Below are 23,632 nucleotides of genomic sequence, written 5' to 3' on the forward strand. Positions count from 1 at the left end.
TTCACTCATATGTGGAATTTAAGAAACAAAACAGATGAACATATGGGAAGGGGGGAAGAGAGAAGAGAGAGAAACAAACCACAAGAGACTCTTAACAATAGAGAACAAACTGAGGGTTGATGGAGGGAGGTGGGTGATGGGTATGCAGGAGGGCACTTATTGTGATGAGCACTGGGTGTTGTATACAAGTGATGAATCACTGAATTCTACTCCTGAAACCAATATTGCACTGTATATTAACTAAAATTTAAATGAATATTTAAAAAGTGAATTTAACATTAGAAATTTGTTGAATAAGCAATAGAATTGTCTTTCAAAACTAAAAGCAATTGATAAAATGTTTAGAAGAAAACATAAAAAAATCTTCGTAACCTTGAGTAAGACAAAGAGCTCTTAGATATGATAGACACCAAGGGTCGCCTGGGTGGCTCAGATGGTTAAGCACCCAAATCTTGATTTTGACTCAGGTCATGATCTCACAGTTTGTGGGATTGAGCCCCACATCAGGCTCTATGCTGACAGTGTGGAGCCTGTTTGGGATTCTCTCTCCTCTCTCTCTCTGCCCCTCTCCTGCTCACATTCTCTATCTGTCTCAAAATAAATACACTTAAAAAAAAAAAAAGATATGACACCAAAAGTGCAATCCATAAAAGAAAAAAAAAACCTGATAAGTTAGACTTCATCAAACTTAAAAACTTTTGTACTTCAAAATACTGAGAAAACAGACAAATCATAGACTGGGAGAAAATATTTAAAAATCACATATCTGATAAAGGATTTGTATCCAGAATGATTTAAAGAACTCTTACAGGGTGCCTGGGTGGCTCAGTCAGTTGAGCGTCCGACTTTGGCTCAGGTCATGATCTCACAACTTGTGGGTTCGAGCCCCGTGTCAGGCTCTGTGCTAACAGCTCAGAGCCTGGAGCCTGCTTCGGATTCTGTGTCTCCCTCTCTCTCTGTCCCTCCCCAACTTGTACTCTGTCTTCCTCTGTCTCTCAAAAATAAATAAATGTAAAAAAAAAATTTAAAGAACTCTTACAACTCTATAATGAGAAACTAAGAACACAATTAAAAAAAAATTTTTTTTTAACGTTTACTTATTTTTGAGACAGGGAGAGACAGAGCATGAACGGGGGAGGGTCAGAGAGAGAGGGAGATACAGAATCTGAAACAGGCTCCAGGCTCTGAGCTGTCAGCATAGAGCCTGATGCGGGGCTCGAACTCACGGACCTCGAGATCATGACCTGAGCCAAAGTCCGATGCTTAACCGACTGAGCCACCCAGGCGCCCCAAGGACACAATTTTAAAAAGTAATTGAATAGACACCTTACCAAATAAGATATATGAATGGCTAAAAAGTTCATGAAACAATGCTCAGGATCATCAGTCATAGGGAAATGCAAATCAAACCACAATGAGAAACCACTACCTACCTATCAGAATGACTGTAATCAAACAGTAACAAGTGTTGGTGCAAATGTAGAGAAACTGGAAATGTAACATTGTACATCTACTTTGGAAAACAGTTTGGTGCTTTTGTTAAACTCAATTTTTTTCCATACAAGCCAGCCATTCTACTCCTAGGAATTTTCTTAAGAGGAATGAAGATAGGTCCACATAAAGTACCTGTGCATGAATGTTCATAGCAGTTTTATTTACAGTGGCTGAACACTGGAAACAATTCAAATGTTCAACTGGTGAATGGGTAAACAAAATGTGGTACATCCATACAATGGAACAGTATTTACTGTATTCAGCAGTAAAACACAGCAATGAATACAAGCAACAGAATGTATGGATAAGCCTCAAAATATGATGAGAAGTAACAGAAGCCAGACACAAAAGACCGTATTATGTTACGAAAGCATTTACGTGAATGTCCAGAAGAGACAAATCTGTAGAGACAGAGAAAAGGTGTATGGTTGTCTGGGGTGAGGGCAGAAATGGGGACTGACCACAAGCTAGCGTAACAGATCTTTTCGGGGTGATGAAAATATTCTAAAACTGGATTGCGGTGATGATTGCATAACTCTGTAAATTTACTAAAAATCATTGGGGTGCCTGGGTGGCGCAGTCGGTTAAGCATCCGACTTCAGCCAGGTCACGATCTCGCGGTCCGTGAGTTCGAGCCCCGCGTCAGGCTCTGGGCTGATGGCTCAGAGCCTGGAGCCTGTTTCTGATTCTGTGTCTCCCTCTCTCTCTGCCCCTCCCCCGTTCATGCTCTGTCTCTCTCTGTCCCAAAAATAAATAAAACGTTGAAAAAAAAATTAAAAAAAAATTTACTAAAAATCATTGAATTGCTCATTTAAAACAGGTGAGTTTTATGGTATATAAATTATACCTCAATAAAATTGTTAACAATATAAAATGCAGTTGGAGTAGAAAGAGGGGTAAGGGAAATGTGGCTTCCTCAGGAGTCAGCTGTTATCACTAGGTATCTCGTGCTGACAGGCCATGGGTGAGGGTAAACCCGCTGTCACACATGATTCTCTTGCTTTGTCTTTTAATCAGTCATAGGTAATCCATCGCCAGGAATCAATCCACTTGCCCGAATTCCCTCTATGGCCCACTGAAAAGATAAAATATTCTCCTTTTTCCTTCTTCTCCTTGTATGCTATCTTATCATTTATCCTCTGCTCAGTCTTCTGCTTATTTGTTAAAAAGTTATTTTTACAGCAGATAATATATGAATCTTATGAAATAGTAATATATAAACAGTACAAAGCAATTCTTCCTCTACCCTTGTCTTTCAATCTCCCTCTCTATGGGTGGTCACTGTCACCAATTTCTTGGTTATTCTTTCATAGGTGTTACTATGACTCTCTTGCTCCAGTAAAGCATCTTCCCATTGCAAACCCCACAATTCTCTTCAACTGTTGCCTGGCAGTGGGGGGAAATCCCACTGTTTCTATTGCTTACATTTCTGCAAATATCTAGTCATCCTGAAACATCACTTTCTTCATGTGTTCATTCCTCCTCCTCACGAAATATCAATGATTTCTCACTGCCAACTGGATAAACCCAACTTCTTAGCCTCATATTCTAGGTCTTACACAAAATGCTTCCATAGATTACCTTTCTAGCCATTTCCTTAAGAGACCACAGGCTAGAGTCTAGCAATACACTGGCTTTCTTATTTCCTCAAAACCCCTGTCCTTATTCAAATTATGGCGAATAAGGAGTAGCATTAAATAGGCTCATTAGTAGGAAGATTATTGACTGTGGAATAAAACAAGTCCTGGCTTTGAATCCTGTTGCTACCTCTTAAGATGCTGTGTGATCTCAGGCAACTAAGGCTCTGAAAAGTATTTTTCATCTGAAAAATGGGGATTCTTTCCACCAAGCAGGATGTGATCATTAAGGAGAAGATAGGTAAAATGCCTGATACATAGCAAGTACTCAGTAAGTGGTAGGTTGAATCCTTAGCAGGCTGGAAGGCTCATTACCATAGAACCAATGGTAATGAGTTTATTCGATTAAGCTTTCAACTATACTCTCTTCTCTGGTATGTCTATGACCTTGAGGAATAGGAAAGAGAGACAAGTATACCTCTCATATACCTTTGAAGTATATGAAACTAATTGTGGGGGGGAAACCAGAAATATAATAGTGAAAAGTCCATAAATTCTCTTAATAGTCATTCACAGCTTAGTACTTCTTTGGGGGAAGGACAGGTTTCAAAGCTAATCAGTTAAACAAAGCTAATCAGTAGAGTTTCTAGTCTTTTTAGTTGAATGGCCACACCTCAGGTGCTCTACTACTTCTTATGACTTTGACGGGCACCTAATAATTGGAGTTTTTCAAGCGCTATGCAGCAATGTTTCTAGAATCTGATATTCCATGATGACCACATTCTGGCTCAACTCTCAAATAGCTGTGAAAATAAGTGAATAGGAGAGCCCATATAAATATTATCTACAGATGATACGCAAAGTTAATAATCTAATAGTTTTATTATAACTGGTTAAGTACAAACCCTGCTTCATGGCTGGTAGCATTATTAGTAAGACTGATACAGACAGAAGGTTGCTGGCGATAGCGATCTAAGAGGAAACATGTAGCAAAAGCAAACTTTTTTTATAACTTCTGCTTGTCAAAATCCTACTCTGCTTTTAAGGCCAAGTTCAAATTGTATTGCCACCAAGAATCTCTTCCGTGGTTCTAATCTTTCTCACTGGTGCTCCCAAAAGGTCTCATAGCTTTATTAGGGTACTTAATACATTCACCAACGCATATGACAAACGTTTGCCTATGCGACACTCACTGTACTGTGGACATGCAAAGACGAGTAAGACACTGCTCTTAAGAGGCCCAAAGTCAAGTGAGTTGCCCTCTATTATAATTATTTATGATCTGACTCCCTGCACTAGGAATATTAAATGCTATGCGGCAGACTGGGTTTTGCTCATTACGGTATTCCTAATATCTGAAAGAGTGCTTTGCACATAGTGGTTGCTCAATAAGTACTGAATATGAAATTATATAGGTCTCTATGTGTATATATATTTTTTCTTACTAAATTATTACAGACTATATATTTCTTGAGGATAGATGATGGTTTTTGTTTATCTTTTATCTTTCTCACAGCATCTGGCTTAGTGTCTTGCACAGAGCAATGTCTGACATTGAACTAAATGTAATTTTCAGTTCAGCCTTAAGTGGATTTGCTAAATTATTAAAATTCACAGCTTCTGCACTCTCAAGCATTGAGAACCATCCCTGTGAATTACATTGATAAAGTTTAGAAAACTCTGTTTTTCTTTTAATGAGGAGAAGACAATATGGAGGAAGTAAAATTAGCAAATTTTAGAGCTGAGTCAGATTTGGCCCAGAAGAATTATTCACAGAAAAAAGGATATTGAGGGAAATGGGGAAAATCTGGTAGAGGATAAGGACTAATTTTTATTTTATTTATTTTATTTTATTTTTAAATTTTAATTTAATTTTTTTAGAGAGACAGAGGGGAAGACAGAGAATCTCAAGCAGGCTCCAAACTCAGCACAGAACCTGATGTGGGGCTCAATCTCACGATCCCAAGGTCATGACCTGAGCCAAAATCAAGAGTCAGACACTTAAGACTGAGCCACCCAAGCACCTTGGGGCTAATTTTTAAAATAAAGCCAAAACAAAACATGGTTCCCATTGAAAAAAAAGGATGAAAGAAATGAAAACTCTCCTTGTTAAATACGAAACATAACAGCACGAATAGAGTAATTTTTCTAGCATGGCAGGTTCTCCAGTCCTTCTAGCTATTACTCAGGGGCAAAGTAGCTAGAGACACCGACGGAGTGCAGTCTTCCAGAGCAGTGGCTCACAAGCGAGCACAAGAGCACAGGAGAATCACCTCAGGAGCCTTTTAACAAACGATGCCTGGATCCACCCACTGAGCTTCTGATTTAGTTGGTTTAAAGAGGGCCCCGACAATCACATTTCTGAAAAATTCCCCAAGCGATACTGGGTGACTGGGGTTGAGAAGCACTGCTTTAGAGAAAGGGTATGTTTAGGAGAACTCTGATATAGAAAGGACAAGATCTGGAATTGAAAGCCTTGGATTTCAGTCCAGATTCTGGGTGGGTCATTAATTTCTCTTTCTCTCCATCTCTATATTCTCAAAGACAAGATGAGACCTAACAAGGCTGTTGGAAAGACAGAAAAAGAAAAATGTGAAAGGCTGTGAAACATTGCATGGTCATTAAGCAGTATGCAAATATTTACTTAATGCCACCACTAGGATCATCAGTCTTTTAGGTCTGGACTGATAATTTGTGCAGAATCCCACACAGAAAAATGATTAATATGAGCCAAATGAAAACTTACATTTTCATGTTAACAAATCCAAAGTGGAATAAAAGAAATCATTAAGAAGCAGATGGTGATTCCCCTTTAATGAGACATGATCCTGGAGAAATAGACTGCTAACCTTAGGAGCAAAGGCCCTTCATTAACGCTCATTATAGTTAATTGCTATGTTCACAAACTAATCAACATGAGAGGATGATCAATCTCAATCTCCTTGCTATAGCAGCCTGGAAATTCAGGGCCAGAAGCAATTTAGCACCCCAGATTTTCATCATCTGACAAAATCTGTCCTTTCATTTCAGAGCTCTTTTGCAAGGTCTCCAGGCCTTATATTAACTTCTGCTAAAGCTACTCTATTCCTTCAAGGGAGATGTCTCCAACACCCTATTTATTGCTTTAAAAAATTTCATAATAAAACATGAATTAGACTGTTCTGATAATTATTTCAAGGTCAAAAAAATGTCTGGACCAAACTTATTTAAAACTTAGTCTGGTAAAAAGAAAAGAGTGTTTCCTAATGCAAACACTGTGCTTCCAGCATAGGGACTAAAAATCCATCTAAACATCTGCCATCGATTTTCTTTCTTTTTAATTTTTAATTTCTTATTTTTATTTTTTAATGTTTCTTTGCCTTTGAGACAGAGAGAGATAGAGCACGAGCGGGGGAGGGGGGGAGAGCAAGGGAGACACAGAATCCGAAGCGGGCTCCAGGCTCCAAGCTGTCAGCACAGAGCCTGACGCAGGGCTCGAACTCACAAGTCGTGAGATCATGACCTGAGCCACAGTCGACCGCCCAACCCGAGCCACCCAGGCGCCTCTAAACACCTGCCATCAATTTTCTGAAATTATAATTTCCAACAGATATGAGCTGGGTACTAAGCACTGTAAAAGTTGTCTCTGGGAGAGAACATTGTCCTCTGTCACTTTCCGTTAGTGATGAGTCTTCCCTCATAACTGAGGAAACAACTGCTGTGTAGGGACAGGAACATTTTTAGTGCCAGGTCAGGTTCCTTGGCCATGGCCACATGGTAATCACTGTCCACTGGAAAGGGTATTGGCTGGAAACGAGAAGATCTGGCATTGTGGGGTGTGTGTATATGTAGGTGATCTTTAAGAGGTATGCCTTGTAGCTGATTTCTGCTTCAGTTTGTCCACCCCATACCCTGGCAAAACCCCAGAGGCTGATTCAGTTCTGCCATCTGCTCCTTCCTGCACCAGGTGCAGCTGGTGTGGAAAGGTATCAGAGAGCAGTGTTGACTACTGCACCACTACAAACTCATGGTCTCCAATCGCAATGCTGCTCAAAAAATGCTCCATCATCTCTCCCTGAGTTCTCTAATAATCTTAGTATCAGTCTTTCAGCTTCTTTGCTTGCTCCTTCCCAAACTGTTTTCCACAAAGTGGCCAGAGTCCTTTATTTAAACCTGCACACAACCATGTCATTTGACTGCTCACAGCCCTTTAAAGAGCTTCCCATTCCACCAGACTCGTTCCATACACATGTGGGCCCTCATCTCCCTTTCAAACCTCACCTCAGGCCACTCTCCTCCTTGCTAGTATGCTCTAACCACAACAGTCCCCTTTTGGTGCCTCACATGCTAGACCTTTGTGTTTTCTGTTACGGACTGGATGTGTGCCTCCCAAAATTTCTACATTGAAGCCTTAACCCCCATTATGGCCGTATTAGGAGGTGGGGCCTCTAAGCAAATAATTAAGGTTAAATGAGGCTATAAGGGCGGGGCCTTGAACTGACAGGATTAGTGTTCTTATAAGAAGATGCATCAGAGAGCTGGTGTACATGTGTGCTCTTGTGCTCCTGCTCTCTGGTTTTCTCTCTTACCTTGCCAACAACCAAGGAAAGGCCATGTGAGGATATAGCCAGAAGGTGGCTGTCTGAAGGACAGGAAGAGAGCCCTCACTAGAAATTTAATTTGTTGCACTTTGATCATGGACTTCTAACCTCCAGAACTGCGAGAAAATAAATTTCTATTGGTGAAGCCACCCAGTCTGTGGTGTTTTGTTGTAGCAGCCCAAGCAGACTAATAATATACTGCCTTAGAGTTTTTAACATATTCTAGTTCCTTCTTTCTGGAGCCCCCCTCTTCCGTCTTCCTCATTTTCTTCCTCTTTCTGCTTCCTTACTTCCCATTCTAATATGCCCTCCAATCTAATAAAACAGCTCTCCCAAAAGTCATTAATTATTACCATTTTACCAAAGCCAATGGATGTTTATCCTCTTAGTTTACTGGACCCTCTCTGTCCCATGTGACACCCCCCCATCCCTTGCCCCCCAGTCCCTGAACCCTCTACTTCCTTGGCTTTGATTGCACTACCTTCTCTAACCATTTCCTTCCTGTGCTGTTTATATGTTAGTGTTCCACTTGATTTTGTTTCTGGCCAAAAAAAGACAGTTCTTTTCTGTATAATACAGAAAATTCCTTGGGCAATCTCATGGTTTTAACTTGAATAGTGTGTTGATAATTCCCAAACCTATCTCAGTCATCTGAAGTAGATCTGAATATCCAAGTGCCTGCTACTCATCTCTAATTGGATAGTCCACAGGTGTCTTACATTCAAGATATCTATAACTAAAGTCTTTATCTTCCTCTGTAAACCAGTCTCTCTTTTCAATTCCTCAGTCTTAGTTCATGGTGCCACCCTTTGTGTGAACAAGAAACCTAGGGGGTTATTCTGGACTCACCCTTATTCCTCGCCCACTGCTTTTTTTTTTTTTTCTTCAAGTATGAGGGATGAATTATAGTATTTGCTTCATGACACTCTCATTTTGTTGGTACCCGTGCTAGTACCTTCCCACAGTTCCTTCTCTTCCTGTAAACAGAGAGACCCACCTTTCCCTCCTTGAAGTGCTTCTTGAGCTGCTTCTGCATGGCGGTCAGCTTCTTGGACTGTACCCCGCTGTAGGCCAGCAGCATGCCACCAAACTGCCTCTCGGTAATTTTCCCATCCACCGGGTCATGGCGCTCGAACTGGGAGGGAAAGAGAAAGAGTGTTCTTGGGATCAAATGCAAAGTCTTTTGACATGGAATGTGGAATGAGCAACGGCGTTGGATGGCAGAAAATAGTTGATGGCTGCCAAGACTGCATTTTTGAACTATAATTTTCACTAAGATTTGAAAAATTAATCAGAAACAGAAGATCTGGGTTCTTATTCCAGCTTTGCACTATTTATGACTTCAGGAAAGTCACCCAACTACTCCGGGCTTCGGTTTCTTCACGGATAAGACGGAGCTGCTGTGATACCTCATGGACCTTACAGAGCAGGAGCGTCCAATGTTAAAACTCCATTCCAATTCATGAGTAATATTATTGGTGATAAGTGCTGTATGGGTGGGTCATCCATGTCCCCGTTACTCAGTGATAACTTGAAAGCTAGTTATTCCCTCCCAGTATTTATTATAGTCAGTAGGCAATTACAAAGGAGGGGAATCCTCCCCCAGGACTCAAGCTAGAGAAGGCCGTCTACCTGTCACAGACTTAGAGGAATAGCAACTAGCTATGGAGCAGATGGGACGAGATTGAAGGAATGTAGCAAACACTGACTCTCAAATGCCCCTGCCCTTTGGGAAATGAGTGCAGTCTCCCAGGAAGTGGTAGGGGACGCCAGCAGAAGCTCACTGAGCCCTTGGACAGGAAGACTAGCACTGAGTGCTGGAGGTGAGGGACAGGTAAGGAGGTGCTCTCAGACATGGCAAAAATGCCAGGAACTAGAAGTTAATGACGCATGTCTATGGAAGTCACAGACACAAAACTCCTAAATAACCTTCACGAAACCTGCAATTACGTGCTGCTAGAAATGAATGAGAATGGGAACGTGATAAATAAAACTTGGAAGATATGGCCAAAGGTGATCTTCCAATTGCCTGAAATGTCCTCATAAAACTTTAGTTTGCCTCATCAAAAAAGAAGAGAAAATCCTAGTGCACAAAATTAGAAATGACAAATTGTACGCAACAAAGAATACACACTGAAGATGAATTCATTTTATAATTTTATAAATTAAAAAAATAATTTAATAAATTAAGAATTGGAGGATTTCAAGAAAAATACTATCTCCCTCACCCCCACAATTGAGTCAAGAAGTAGAAAATCTGAACAGGCCAAGAAAAAAAAAAAACCCTCTGAAAAAAAGCTAATTATTATAAATTTGATCAACTGTACATCCATAAAGTCATATCAGTTCCTCAATCTGTAATATATTCACACCTTTAAGGATTTCAAAGAAAAGCAATGCATTTTCAGGTTTTCCCCAAAATGGTAATCAAATGCTAGGTCGTCAATAGAGCTTAAAAAAATTCATGGTGTGGGATGCCTTTATTAGACATGCTTATTTATCACAAAACTACTGAAAAATCATTAAATATATTTAAATATGCAGATGGAAAGGTTAAGCATAAAGGACTTCTAGCTAATTTCAGTAATATCTGAAAAACTAAGATTTTCATTTAAAAATGGAGACAGAGGGGCGCCTGGGTGGCGCAGTCGGTTAAGCGTCCGACTTCAGCCAGGTCACGATCTCGCGGTCCGTGAGTTCGAGCCCCGCGTCGGGCTCTGGGCTGATGGCTCAGAGCCTGGAGCCTGTTTCCGATTCTGTGTCTCCCTCTCTCTCTGCCCCTCCCCCGTTCATGCTCTGTCTCTCTCTGTCCCCAAAATAAATAAACGTTGAAAAAAAAAATTTAAAAAAAAAATAAAAATGGAGACAGAAAAGTTATTTCTGTGCCAGCTGCACTGGTTAGCGATACTTATAAATGCATAAAGAACAACATGGCTAACAATGGGCCCAGAAACCAGAAAGCAAAACAATTTGAAGATGGTAAAAGTATCCCCATAGTTTTATTGGAAGACTTTAAGATTCTCATGTGGCAGGGCATAATCCTGTTCTCATAAGAGGGGTATAGAAAGACATAAGGCACTGCTAAGTAAGGTCACGTCAACAAACATTTCCTGAATGTCTACTAGTTATCTAGCACTGTGTTAGCCATTATGGACTGCAGGACAGAAGAAGATTCAGTTTCTGCCCTCAATATGTGACACAAAATAAGGAAGCATGCAGTCAAGAGTGAATTTCTCTTTTAATTCTCATTTCCTCAGTTAGCTTGGTAAGTTGTTTATACATTCATATCCTCACTAGTGGGACTGTATCAGTGAGCAGGACACAGAAACTACATTTTAGCAACAACAACATTTACCGAGCACTACTATGGGCCAGGAACTTCACCCATGTATTCCTTCATCTAATCACTTCAAAACACTAGAGCAGATATTATCAGCTCCAGTTTCGGGATAAGAAAACCAAGGCAACAGGAAGTTCCATGTGGCAGAGCTGGGACTCAAACTCAGCTCTGTTAGGATCCAAAGACTTTATCTCAATATCACACCGTTTCATCACTCTAAGCAATGTACGAATCCATCCTATGGGACAGCACTGCATTGTTTTGGATAAACTAATACAACCATGGGGTTTAGTCACATTTAAGTGAGAAGTAAAACTATTTCCAAAGAAATCGACATCATCAGTGTTAAGTGAAGGCCTCTTTTTTAAACTCAACTACTAGGGGTGCCTGGGTGGCTCAGTCAGTTAATCATCTGCCTTCAGTTCAGGTCATGATCTTACTGCTCGTGGGTTCAAACCTCACGTTGGGCTCTGTGCTGACAGCTCAGAGCCTGGAGCCTGCTTCAGATTCTGTCTCCATCTCTCTACCCCTCCTCTGCTGGTGCTCTGTTTCTCTCTCTCTCTCTCAAATAAAAAATAAAACAAACAAAAAATAAACTCAACTACTCAATCCTTCATTTCTTGTTACCCCATCACTTCTACAGAGCTGATTAATTTTTTGATTAATTTTTAAAAATATCAAAAGTTTTCAGGATTCAGTTTAAGTTTGATTTATGGTTCAATTTACTATCTTGAAACAACATGGAAGACTGATAACATTTTTGCAAATTGGAGTACTTTCTACAATGTGTAAATTAGATCCTCAATGAAAGGTGACACTGGGCAGGAGCTGGAGATGCACAGGTGATCGACAGGCTTCAAGAGGTGAGTAAGGGAAACACAGCTGTGGCCCCTGCTCCCCCAGGTAGGCTTTACCAATTTAGATGCTCACTGTACCTCTATCTGTGAGATTTCACAGCGATGGAGAAACTCCACCTATCTGAATTAGAGGAGTCTGAAGCTGTATCCTATGAAACAGACTCAAGGGTGAAATGCTTGCTGTTCACAAGGCTGGCAGCAGTGGCAGCTTGTTCCAGGCAAGCTGTATTCGTCTGCTCTCCACAGGGGCACAAAGCCTCACCTCTGTGATTTTCAAAGACAATAAAGACAATTTCCAGTAGAGGTTTCCAAGGAACAGTTCCAATGCTCAAATTAGACTTTTTATTAATGTTCTTTGGAAAACTCAGACTTGACTTTGGGCAGTAGGTTCTATTATTATATTACTGTTATTATTTTTATGTGGCTGGAACTTGAAAGGAAATAGAAACTGTAAAATTCTGCTCCGGGAAGTATGGCCCACTACAAAGTTACTACCTCCTCTGTAATTTGATTTGGGGCAGCACCTCTCCTTTTAGGTTTTTAGGCTCTTCTGAGGCAACACTGCCTTATTTCTGAGGTCTTAAACACAGCTGGAAGAGGTGGGGGACAGCAGTTTCTCTTTACATACAAAACTGCTAATGGGAACTGGCTTGAACTAATGTGCTATTCATTCGACATTTATTCGCTGAGGACCTCCTATGTTGAGGCTAGGGAACTTCAAGGGCAGTTTCTCAAGGACCTTCACTGGGGCTACGTTTTTAAGAGCTACAGTTAGATATCACATGGCTCTAGGGATGAAGGGTGTATCTTAAGTCTATAAAATCCTGTGGATGTAACTCCTGGAGCACAGCGTGCATGTAATTCCCCAGGTCATGAGACTGTCTTTGGGGAAAGATATAGGTTATTACAAAATTATCACAATGTAGAGAGCTTCCAATTGTGTATTTGGAAGCAATTCAAATGACTAGCTTGCATTTTACTTAGTCAAACATTGATACAGCCTCTTATGTTGCACTTCAATGGTAAGAAATTCCAATCTATTTGCTCCCGCAGCACAGAATGTGTGCGTTCCATCACACCATCCACCATTTGCTTTGTTTTTCTGTCTAGGAAGTCTTCTCTTCTGTAGCCACTGCCACTTTCCCAAAAGGATACAAGCTGTTGGCTCCCTTTTGTTCCCCAGGGGGTTGCAAAGAGGGGCCAACGGAGAGGAGCCAAAAAACTGTCCACAAGATTTTTCCTGGCTTTCTTTTCATAGTGTGCCTCTTGTTCCCACTGCTGCCCCGTGTTGAGAGAAGGAATAGCTTTTTGGAAGGACAGATGGTCTATATACATCTAGATGAAATGATTTAAGGAATATGGGAAGCCAGAAAGAGAAGAAAACATGTCTTATGAACAAAGGCCAAAAAAAAAAAAAACCAAAAAACGATTTTTAAATATTATAAAAGGAAAAAGAAATCAGTATCTGCAAGTGGATCTTGATTTATTAAAGACTTCTGAGGTTAATATATTCCAACAAATGTAAACTTCAACCTTGTTCTCTTTCACACAATTATCTTTGAGGAGATTTTGTCTATCTCATAGAGTAAATCCTGCCTTTATACAAGTATTTCAGAATGATAATTTTATTGATAGGCTTTTTCTAGTTTCCGAGCTGCATAATGCAAGTAATACAGAGTAATCTCAAGCCACTGGGCTGAACACATCTATTTTTTTCAACATGACAGTGTTTGTCTTTTTTTTTTTTTTTTTAAGTCATCTATACACAACGTGGGGTTCGAAGTCTGACCCTGAGTTCAAGAGTCACATGTTCTACTGACTGAGCCAGCCAGGCATCTCTTTTGAGATCTTCACCATGCCACTGCTGCTCCCACCAGGAGTCTGAGGACAACTGTCTGTTAGGCCCACGGAAAGGAAGAACAATTACAGGCAATGTTCTCTACTGCAAACCCACATAGTGACCATGACATTCACACTTCATCCTTTGAATGGGAAATCCATAACTACAGTTGGCAGGGAACATCAGAGAGCCCCAGGTCAAATTGCCTGGAGCCTGAATTTTCTTGATCATTAAAGATAAGATGCATCTTCACTGTCAACACTTTTATACTTGTCTTTTGGCTAACTGGCAAGGTGAGGAAGAAGTCCACAATTTGGAATGGAGGCAACATGGTTCAGCATCCTCAGCAAGGGCCAAAACAATCCTTAGAGTCTAGGACCATGAGATTATATATTACCAAACTAAACTGCTGAACTTTTCTACTTCAAAACCAAGGATACTTTCCATTAATTTTTGTTTTTAAGTTCAGGGTGATCAAATGAAGTGACTAAGCAACATGAGCATCAATCACATAGACCAGAAGAAGGTTAACTTTCAGTCTGATAGTCAAAATCAAGAAGATAATAAGACTGATGCATAAACTTATTACAGAATAATAAAAATCAGGGTATACTTGACTGAGAGTGTTGGGGAAAAACACTTTAGATCTGGAACAAGGGGTTTCAAGATAAGTTTTGGCTTTATTTGACAAAAAGTAATATACTAAAGTGACTAAGAACAAGGGTTTTAGAATCAGCAAGGCCTGGATCCGAATCCCGCCTTGAACCTATACTTGCTGCTGTGACTTTAGGTAAATGGCTTATTCCCTCTAAGGCTTCAAAATCTTCCTACCCAAAAAAATGGAGATAATATTCACAACCTCAAAGTGTTGTAAGTATTAAATGAAATAACATATGTAAAGAAATTAGCAGAGTTTGGTGCATAATTAGCATTCAATAAATGTGGCAATTAATATTTTTATCACCATGATGCCACTTCCCAGGAGGCTAAAAGCCTCAGTTGATTATTCTGTTCTTAGTAGGTTTTACTTAAGTTCAATTATTATTTCTCACTGTTCTTTTCATAATTGCTTTTGGTCAGTCTTTGATAGCAGAATAATACTTTCACATTTGGAAAGCAGAAAAAGTAAATGCAACAAATTTTATTTATTATTCAATACATTAGAATGACTTCCAGATTAGATTGACTGAAGCAGAACACCACTTAACAAATCCTACATTCTGGTCATGTATGACCAGACAAAAAACTTGCATGAAGGATGTGCTTAATAAATACGTATTGAGTGAGAACAGACGAAACACCTGAAAACTAATTCACAACGCTGTCCTATTGTTGAGAGGATTTCCTGAGGCCAGGGTTACCTTTCCATTTCTCCCTTAATGATATCTACTTCCATGATAGTGCTTTCCAGAAGAATACTCTTGAGAATGTTATTCATTATGGCTAATCAGTAACATATTTGAGTGATTACTACCTGGCAGATGCTGCCCTGGGAATTTATATAATCCTCACAACATTCTATAACAGGTGTTCCATGGAAACATAGGTAGAGTATTTAAATAACTTGCCTGTACAGTTAATCTGGGGAGAAATTTCTGTCTGGCTTCCATCAGAACAGTTGATTTGCTCTTCACCATGAATCATGTTTCCCTTTTTATCCTGGTTACTGGAAGCTTAGAGTCAATTTTGTGGCCCACCTCTAATGAGAACAGGAAACTTTATCATTCATATGGTTCATAATAACCTTACTCCTGGCTTTCTCTTACCTTCTTCCTTTAACTTTCATTTCTCAGCAAGTTTTAATTAACTTTTGTCTCACTGAATGTATTTATTAAGGCCTTTAAAAATCCCTTCTAGGGGTTGCCTGGTTGATTCAGTCAGTAGAGCATGTGACTCTTGATCTTGGGGTCATGAGTTAGAGCCCCACATTGGGTATAGAGATTACTTGAATAAAATCTTTAACAAATCCTTTCTTAAACAAGGCAAGATATGAAAAATGGTGTTGGATATGTAGGTTGTTTCAGTTTTGGGTTACAATAAATACCACCACTGGGATAAACTTTTCCTGCACTTATTTTTTCATTATTATTTTTGGATTGATCTCTAAAAATGGAATTATGAAATCAAACTCTATAAGCTTTTAAAAATGTATTATGAAATATTTGATATATACAAAATAATATACATATAGATGTATATAATATGTGTCTAATATATATGTGTATAATGTGTATAATGTATAATATGTGTATATAAGATGTGTATAATGTATAATAATAAAACACCATGAACCTCCCACTTAACCTGAGAGAGGAAGAATTAGCACAACAGTTGAAGCTCATCCCCCACCCCCCGTAAGAGGTAATTACCATATGGAATTCTTTTTCTATCGCCTTGTTATTTTTTTTAGCTTAAAACACATGTTTGTGTCCCTAAGCAATATATTGTTTATTTCTCCTTGTTTTTGAACTTCATTAAATCGTTTCATACTGATTGCATTCTTTTGTAATTTGCTTTTTTCAGTGTTAGATTTCTGTTTTGTCCCAGTGTTATATTTCTAAGATTCATCGATGTTGATACATTTAAGTGTGCTTCTTTCAGTTTTACAGTTATAGATTTCTGTTGTTTGAGGGTGCCACTATTTACTTACCAGTTTTCCTATAAATGGGTATCTGAGTTATTGTCAGCTTTTTTGCTATCATGAACAAAGCTGTTATGAACATTCTTTTATTAGTGTCTTTGTGAAACGGGAATAAGAGTTCCTAGTCTAGAGTATGCATCTCGAATTGGAACTGCTGGCTTTTCAAGATAATATCCAATTATTCTTATATTTATTATAAAAATATTTATTTCTATATTTCTATATTATTATATTTTATCTTATATTATTTTGGTCATATATTTTTGGTCTCCATATGTTATATACAATATGAAAAAATATATTTTATATATTATTTATTATATATTTATTCTTATAAAATATCAAAGGAATCACCAATATGTTTATCAGCTATGTATAAGAGCTCCCACTGCTTCTCATCTTTACCAGCACTTGGTATTGTCAGACTTTTAGTATTTTGCCAACCTAGTGTGTCTAAAAGTGATTGGTATAAACTCTTTTTTTTTTAATTTATTTTTTAACATTTATTTATTTTTGAGACAGAGAGAAAGCATGAACAGGGGAGGGTCAGAGAAAGAGGGAGACACAGAATCTCAAACAGGCTCCAGGCTCTGAGCTGTCAGCACAGAGCCCGACGCGGGGCTCGAACCCACGGACCGGGAGATCATGACCCGAACTGAAGTCAGATGCTTAACCGACTGAGCCACCCAGGCACCCCTGGAATAAACAAACTCTTTAAAGCTCTTGATTCATATTACCAAGTTAATTTCCAGGAAGATGTATCAATTTACAGTCCCAGTAGTATATGAGAATACCTATTTCTCATACACTTCACAATATCAACTTTGATAATAAAAAATTCATCACTAGGGGAAAATAACTTATTTTAATTAATATTTTTTTGATTATTAGCGAGGTTGACCATTTTTATGATGTGTATTGACCATTTCTATTTCTTCCTTTGAATTTTTTGTTTATATTCTTTGCCTATATTTTGTAGAAATGCTTATATTTGTCTCATTAATTTATAAGATTAAAAATATTTGCCCTTTATTAACATAGTTTTAAGTTTGTTTTATGCATAAAAGTTCTTTTATTTTTTAAAGTTTATTTATTTTGGGGGGGGGAGAGGGAGGGAGGGAGAGAGAGAGAGAGAGAAAGAGAGAGAGAATCTCCTGTCAGCACAGAGCCTGGATGCAGGGCTCAAACTCACAACCCATGAGATCATGACCTGAGCCGAAATCAAGAATTTGGAGCTTAACTGAATGAGCCACCCAAGTGCCCCTACAAGTTTTTTGTTTTAATGCACAGAAGTTTTAAATCTTTATTGCAGTGAAATGCATGGATCTTTTCCTTTCTGAATTGTTTTCGCTGGTTTATATCTAGCAAATCTTTCCTTGTAAGATAAGAGGCTAATTAAGTACTGACTTATAGTTTCTTCATTAAAAAAAAACAACAACAAAATATTAAAACATCTCTCAACACCAACCAAAGTGATTAAATCCTCAGAACAAAAAGGGAGATCATCAGCTAAGTTTGTATTAAAAAGTCCTCCAGTCTGCTGACTTTGTAACTAGTCTGAATGTTTGGGAATTTAGACTAACTTGGGGTCATTTAAGCCTCTAACCTCCAGTAAATTCAGTCCAGTTAACTTCCTTTTTTTTGGTTTTTGTTTGTTTAAATTCCAAAGAAAAGTTCAATTCCAGTTCAATTCCAAAGAAAAGAAGGCATAAAAAGAACTAGTATACTTACTTGAAAAAATTCCTTAGTTTGTTAAAGAATAATTCATACTCTATCATTTAAAACAGCAAACATTTATATAGCATATATTATGTGCCAGATCCTGTTCTAAGTGCTTTCCATACACTAACTCACATGGCATTTTGATTTACACAAAATTTGTGTGGTTATTTTTCCTTCAGATAAGACTCCAATCAATATGAACAAATTTTAGACTTTGGCGAAATTAACTGCTATTTAATATCCCAATCAATCTATGAAGCTAATGTTTCCACATGGAATTATCATATAGGATTAGTCTCAAGTTATTGTTTCCTTTAGCATAACTCTTTCAGCAAGCAGATCTTATTATATCCAATTTCTGCTTTCAATAACCATTTTATTCTAAATCACAGCAACAGAAGAACAATCTGTCTTGTTAATATATTCTTTTGAGGGTTGAAGCCCAGCAGTATTCAGAGTTCAAGGGCATTCTTTTCATATGAGATCACAAGAGTTTTGGGGACAGAATCTGACTGTTGGAAAAAAATATAAAAGCTCCAATTTTAGGAGATAAGAGCCAAGGACTAATTGTAGTAGGAAAGCAAAGTGCTGTTTTCTTTCACTGCATGTCAGTTTTCCTCTGACTGCACCATTTCTGTAGCTAGCTCTCTGGGATCTACCGTCAAGGTGAAAATACAATGTTTTCCATACAGTTTGTGCCCTAGTGTTGCTGACAGCATGTCAGCATTCATAAGAGAGTTAGAGATTTAGCTTGTTGATTACTTGACACTTGATGAACACTAGACAAGGCCTGATGATCTTTACCTAAAGGTGTGGCAAACTGTGGAGGGCAGCCGCCAGTGTGAAAAGCTTTTAAAAAAAGATGATAATTAAGATATGCAATGTACTTTGGACTTGGTGTATTCATAGTTGGTCACTTCTTCATCATAGTAGGAGACTGAATAGAGAAAAATAAGTCTCAGGGTGGCTGGGTGGCACTGGGCGGCTCAGTCGGTTAAGCGTCTGACTTTGGCTCAGGTCATGATCTCACAGTTTGTGGGGTCGAGCTCCACGTCGGGCTCTGTGCTGACAGCTCGGAGCCTGGAGACTGCTTCGGATTCTGTGTCTCCCTGTCTCTCTACCTCTCCCCTGCTTGTGCTCTGTCTCTTTCTGTCTCTCAAAAATAAGTAAACATTAAAAAAAAAAAAATTAAAAAAAAAAAAGAAAAAGAAATCTCAGTAAAATACTAGTAAACCAAAACTAGCAACATATAAAAAGGGTTATACACTATGACCAAGTGGAATTTATGCCATAAATGAAAGGGTAGTTTAACACCTGAAAATCAATTAATGTAATAAATCATATCAATAGAATAAAAATAAAAAAGTATAGGATCAAAAAAACAAAAAAGCAAACAAATTAAAAACCAAATAAAATATTTTTTAATAGCAATCTTGGGGAGACAGGCACAAATATCTTTGTGTTACCATTTTCATATGGGGATCTGGGTAATTTCTCCCCTTATTATATGAGAGAAAACTCTCTAGGTCAGTAGGCAGTAATCACTGGCAAATAACCAGAATATCAAAACTTGCATAACAGAGACAAGAAGGATATTAATTTTTAGTGGGCCCCAGCATGGTGTAAATTAGCCATCAACTCACTAAAATATGCAACATGTTCCCCAAGCTGTGATCATGTGCCTAATGCTTTTTCACAGCAATAAAATATAAACATAAAAGACTTTCTATAGCAAGGAGAATCCAATCAGTTTCAGACCTTCTGTATTCCAGAGAAGGCTTTTATCAGCTGTGAAAGGACTTGGAATCCCTCATCGCTCCAGAGAAAGACTTGCTTTATGCTGAGCATTTGGGCTTTATGTTATTTTCCTTGCCTGGGATGTTGCCCCCTCATCTAAGTACACAAACCCTGTCCTCTCTTGAACTTAACATCTCTTCAGGGCCCTACTGATTATTCCAAAACACACTCAACTTTCCTGAGTCTTCTGAGCTCCTACAATAGGTAAGGTCTAGATCCCATAGAGAGTATGCTTTGCATTATATTACCCCCCCCCCCTTTTTTTCAGAGGGGGGATAAGGGCAGAGGGAGAGAGGGAATCTTAAGCAGGCTCCACACTCAGCATGGAGCTGGATGCAGGGCTTGATCCCACAACTGTGAGATCATGACCTGAGCCCAAATCAAGAATTGTTAGATGCTTAACCGACTCAGCCACCCAGGCACCCCATCCTTTATTTTTTAAAAAGCCTGTATCTCTCTCATAACATTATTCACTGTTTTTTAATGTTTATTTATTTTTGAGAGACAAAGACAGAGAGTGAGTAGGGAAGGGTCAGAGAGAGAGGGAGACACAGCATCCAAAGCAGGCTCCAGGCTCTGAGCTGTTAGCACAGAGCCTGACGCGGGGCTTGAACCATGAGTTCATGACCTGAGCCGAAGTCGGACGCTCAACCGACTGAGCCACCCAGGCACTCCAACATTATTCACTTTTTGAAGGAGTGTATGCCTTGTATATTTTACTGTGTCATACCCAGAACACAGCATGCGCTCAATGAATATTTGGTAGACTGATTAAATCTCTCCCTCATTTATAAGACTCACCTACCAATTCTGTATTTATCATCTAATAGGAGCATAAGACACACTTTCCAGCCTACACTCTTGAATACCTAAGGAGAAGCTGTGCCACTTCTTTAGAATTGGTAATTATCCCCAGGAAAAAAAATCCCAAAGTTGCCCTTAGAGTTTCAAGGACATGACTAGATGTGGGCTCTGTTATGAAGTTCCATCTGCTCCTTTACCTGAGTCTAGTTATATACAGTTGACCCTTGAACAATAAGGGTTTGAACTGTATGGTCCACCTATACCCATAAGTTTTTGATAAATACAGTACAATACTGTAAATATATTTTCTCTTCCTTATGGTTTTTTTTTTTTTTTGAGAGAGAGAGAGAGAGAGAGAGAGAGACAGAGAGAGAGAGAGAGAGGAGGGCAGAGGGAGAGGGAGAGAATCTTAAGCAGGCTTTAGGCTCAAGGCAAAGCCCAATGCAGGGCTCCATCTCATGACCATGAGATCATGACCTGAACTGAAATCAAGAGTCAGATGCTTAACTGACTGGGCCACCCAGTGCCCCTTTTTCTTCTTCTTTTTTTAAGTAGGCTTCATGCCCAATATGGTGCTTGAACTCACAACCCTGACATCAAGAGTCCCATGCTCTATCAACTGAGCCAGCCAGGCGCCCCTCTTAATCAGTCTTTTTTTTTTTTTAATGTTTATTTATTTCTGAGACAGAGAGAGACAGAGCATGAGTGGGGGAGGGGCAGAGAGAGAGGGAGACACAGAATCCGAAGCAGACTCCAGGCTCTGAGCTGTCAGCACAGAGCCTGACGCGGGGTTCGAACTCACAAACTGTGAGATCATGACCTGAGCTGAAGCCGGTCGCTCAGCTGACTGAGCCACCCAGGCGCCCCTCTTAATCAGTCTTAACAACGATTTCTTTTCTCTAGCTTACTTTGTTGTAAGAGTATAGTACATAATACATACAACATACAAAATATGGGCTAATTGACTGTTTTTGTTACCAGGAAGGTTTCTGGTTAACAGTAAACTATTAGTAGTTGAGTTTTGGGGGGAATCAAAAGTTATACACAGATTTTAGACTGCATTGGGGGGATGGGTTCAAGGGTCAACTGTATAAAATTTCTTTTTTTCTTTCAGCACTTTTATTTATTTTTGAGAGACAGGGCATGGGCAAGGGAGGGGCACAGAGAGAGGGAGACACAGGATCCGAAGCATGCTCTAAGCTGTCAGCACAGAGCCTGATGTGGGGCTCAAACTCACAAACCATGAGATCATGACCTGAGCTGAAGTTGGACACTTAATTGACTGAGCCACCCAGGTGCCCCTTGACTGTATAAAATTTCTCAATAATACTCAGCTCACATCTAACAAACTAAAAGAAATATTCGATACAGGAAAATCAACAAGCACATAGGAGGATGCAGACACAACAGGCAATGCCAGACTCCGTAGGCCAAAACAATTTGTACACTGAGTCTGAAACTATGCCAGAGTGATAAATTAGGTGAGAATGGCGGTACATTTATTTGTTCAAGTGAAAGCCACAAAAACCCGTCAGTAAAGTTTTCCTTCTTCTGTCACTTGATATTAGAAAACTACCATATCCTCAGTTTTTGAAAGATTCATGCTAGGGCACATTTTAAAAAGCATTATAACCACTTTAATCCACTAGGAAAATGAGAGTATTTTTACAAAAACACAGAGACCCACCCATCTGAATCAGAAGGCTATATTATATCACAGTATCTATAGTCAGGTGAAGATATTTGTAGGAGTCTTTTCATTTAATCTGTATTCATTAAACTTCTAGTTTGATAGCCTCTGAGAAATACGTTACGCAGCACTATATACTCTCCGTACTGGAAGGATTATGATATTCCTCTTGCATCATTATCAGAGATCTTAATTATGTGGGGACTATAAACAAAGCCAGTATATTTCAGTGGCAGGAATTTAGGCTATGCAGTCAGATTGATTTGAGTTTGGTGTTTCTTGGTCACTTACCTATTATGACCTCCTGAACAATTTATTTAACCTTTCCAAGTTTGGTTTCTTCATTTGTAAGATGGGTATAATAAATTACTTTCCTCTTGGGATTATTTTGAGAGTTAAGTTAGATAATGCTTGAGAAATAATCACCCTAATTTATCTAAGATGCATTTACTTATTTATTTTTTTTTTGCATTTTAATACCTCTAAACTCAGTATGCTTTTACAATTGCTGTTAGCTAGGCAGCAACTCTAACATTGTTGTCACTGGCTGTGACAGTGACTGTGTGAATACATCAGAGTGTGCAGAATGGGTGTCTGTGGCTCGGAAGAAAATCCCAGGTAACAGTGGAGTATTCCTTTAAGAAATGCTGCATTACTAATGCTCTTGATGGCTCAAGGACAGTAGTGTATGGAAAAACACAGATTTTGAGTCAAAAAGAAATTCAGAACAGTTGGACTTGAATATGATGAAGTTTTAGACCAATTTATTTTGTTCACAATTCCCTTATTATGTGTGTACAAGAATGACACATAATAAATATCTAAACTTAAAGGAGCATTTTAATAGGTCTTAACCAAATATTTTTGGTGTAAAGAAAGCATTTTTGTCATGGTTTGCTTGACGGCATTTTTTAATCTTTCTTAATGGCACATAAAATAATGGTCCATATTCCCACAGTGGATATTTGTGGGATATTTAGATCCCACAAAATACGGTAGTACAGCACTTAGCACATACTAAGAGCAGAGTAAATATTAGCTGCTATTCAGAATAGTATTATTAATAACAATAAGTGTTGGCCACAAAATAATTTGGGGGTCACACCTGCTTCTGTTAACTTCAGCTCTGCTTATTTTTACTTTTTTTTCTTTTTAAGTTTATTTTGAGATAGAGAGAAAACATGAGCGGGAGAGGGGCAGTGAGAGAGGGAGAGAGAGAGATCCCAAGCAGGCTCCGCAGTGTCAGTGCAAAGCCTGATGTGGAGCTCGACTCCATGAATTGTGAGATCA

General features: G+C 38.9%; 1 protein-coding gene across 6 annotated transcripts in view; it reads right to left on the reverse strand.

Moving 5' to 3' along the window:
- MICU1 (mitochondrial calcium uptake 1) overlaps nt 1-23,632 on the reverse strand; it is a 260,341-nt gene that overhangs the window by 30,047 nt on the left and 206,662 nt on the right. For all 6 annotated transcript variants that reach the window (XM_040485339.1, XM_040485338.1, XM_040485337.1 and 3 more), the window contains one exon: nt 8,649-8,786. In XM_040485339.1, the coding sequence (XP_040341273.1) occupies nt 8,649-8,786 (138 nt within the window). The remainder of the gene's footprint in view (nt 1-8,648; nt 8,787-23,632) is intronic.

The sequence above is a fragment of the Herpailurus yagouaroundi genome, unplaced genomic scaffold, assembly GCF_014898765.1.
Source record: "Herpailurus yagouaroundi ecotype Mexico unplaced genomic scaffold, PumYag 163, whole genome shotgun sequence".
Classification (NCBI taxonomy): Eukaryota; Metazoa; Chordata; class Mammalia; order Carnivora; family Felidae; genus Herpailurus; species Herpailurus yagouaroundi.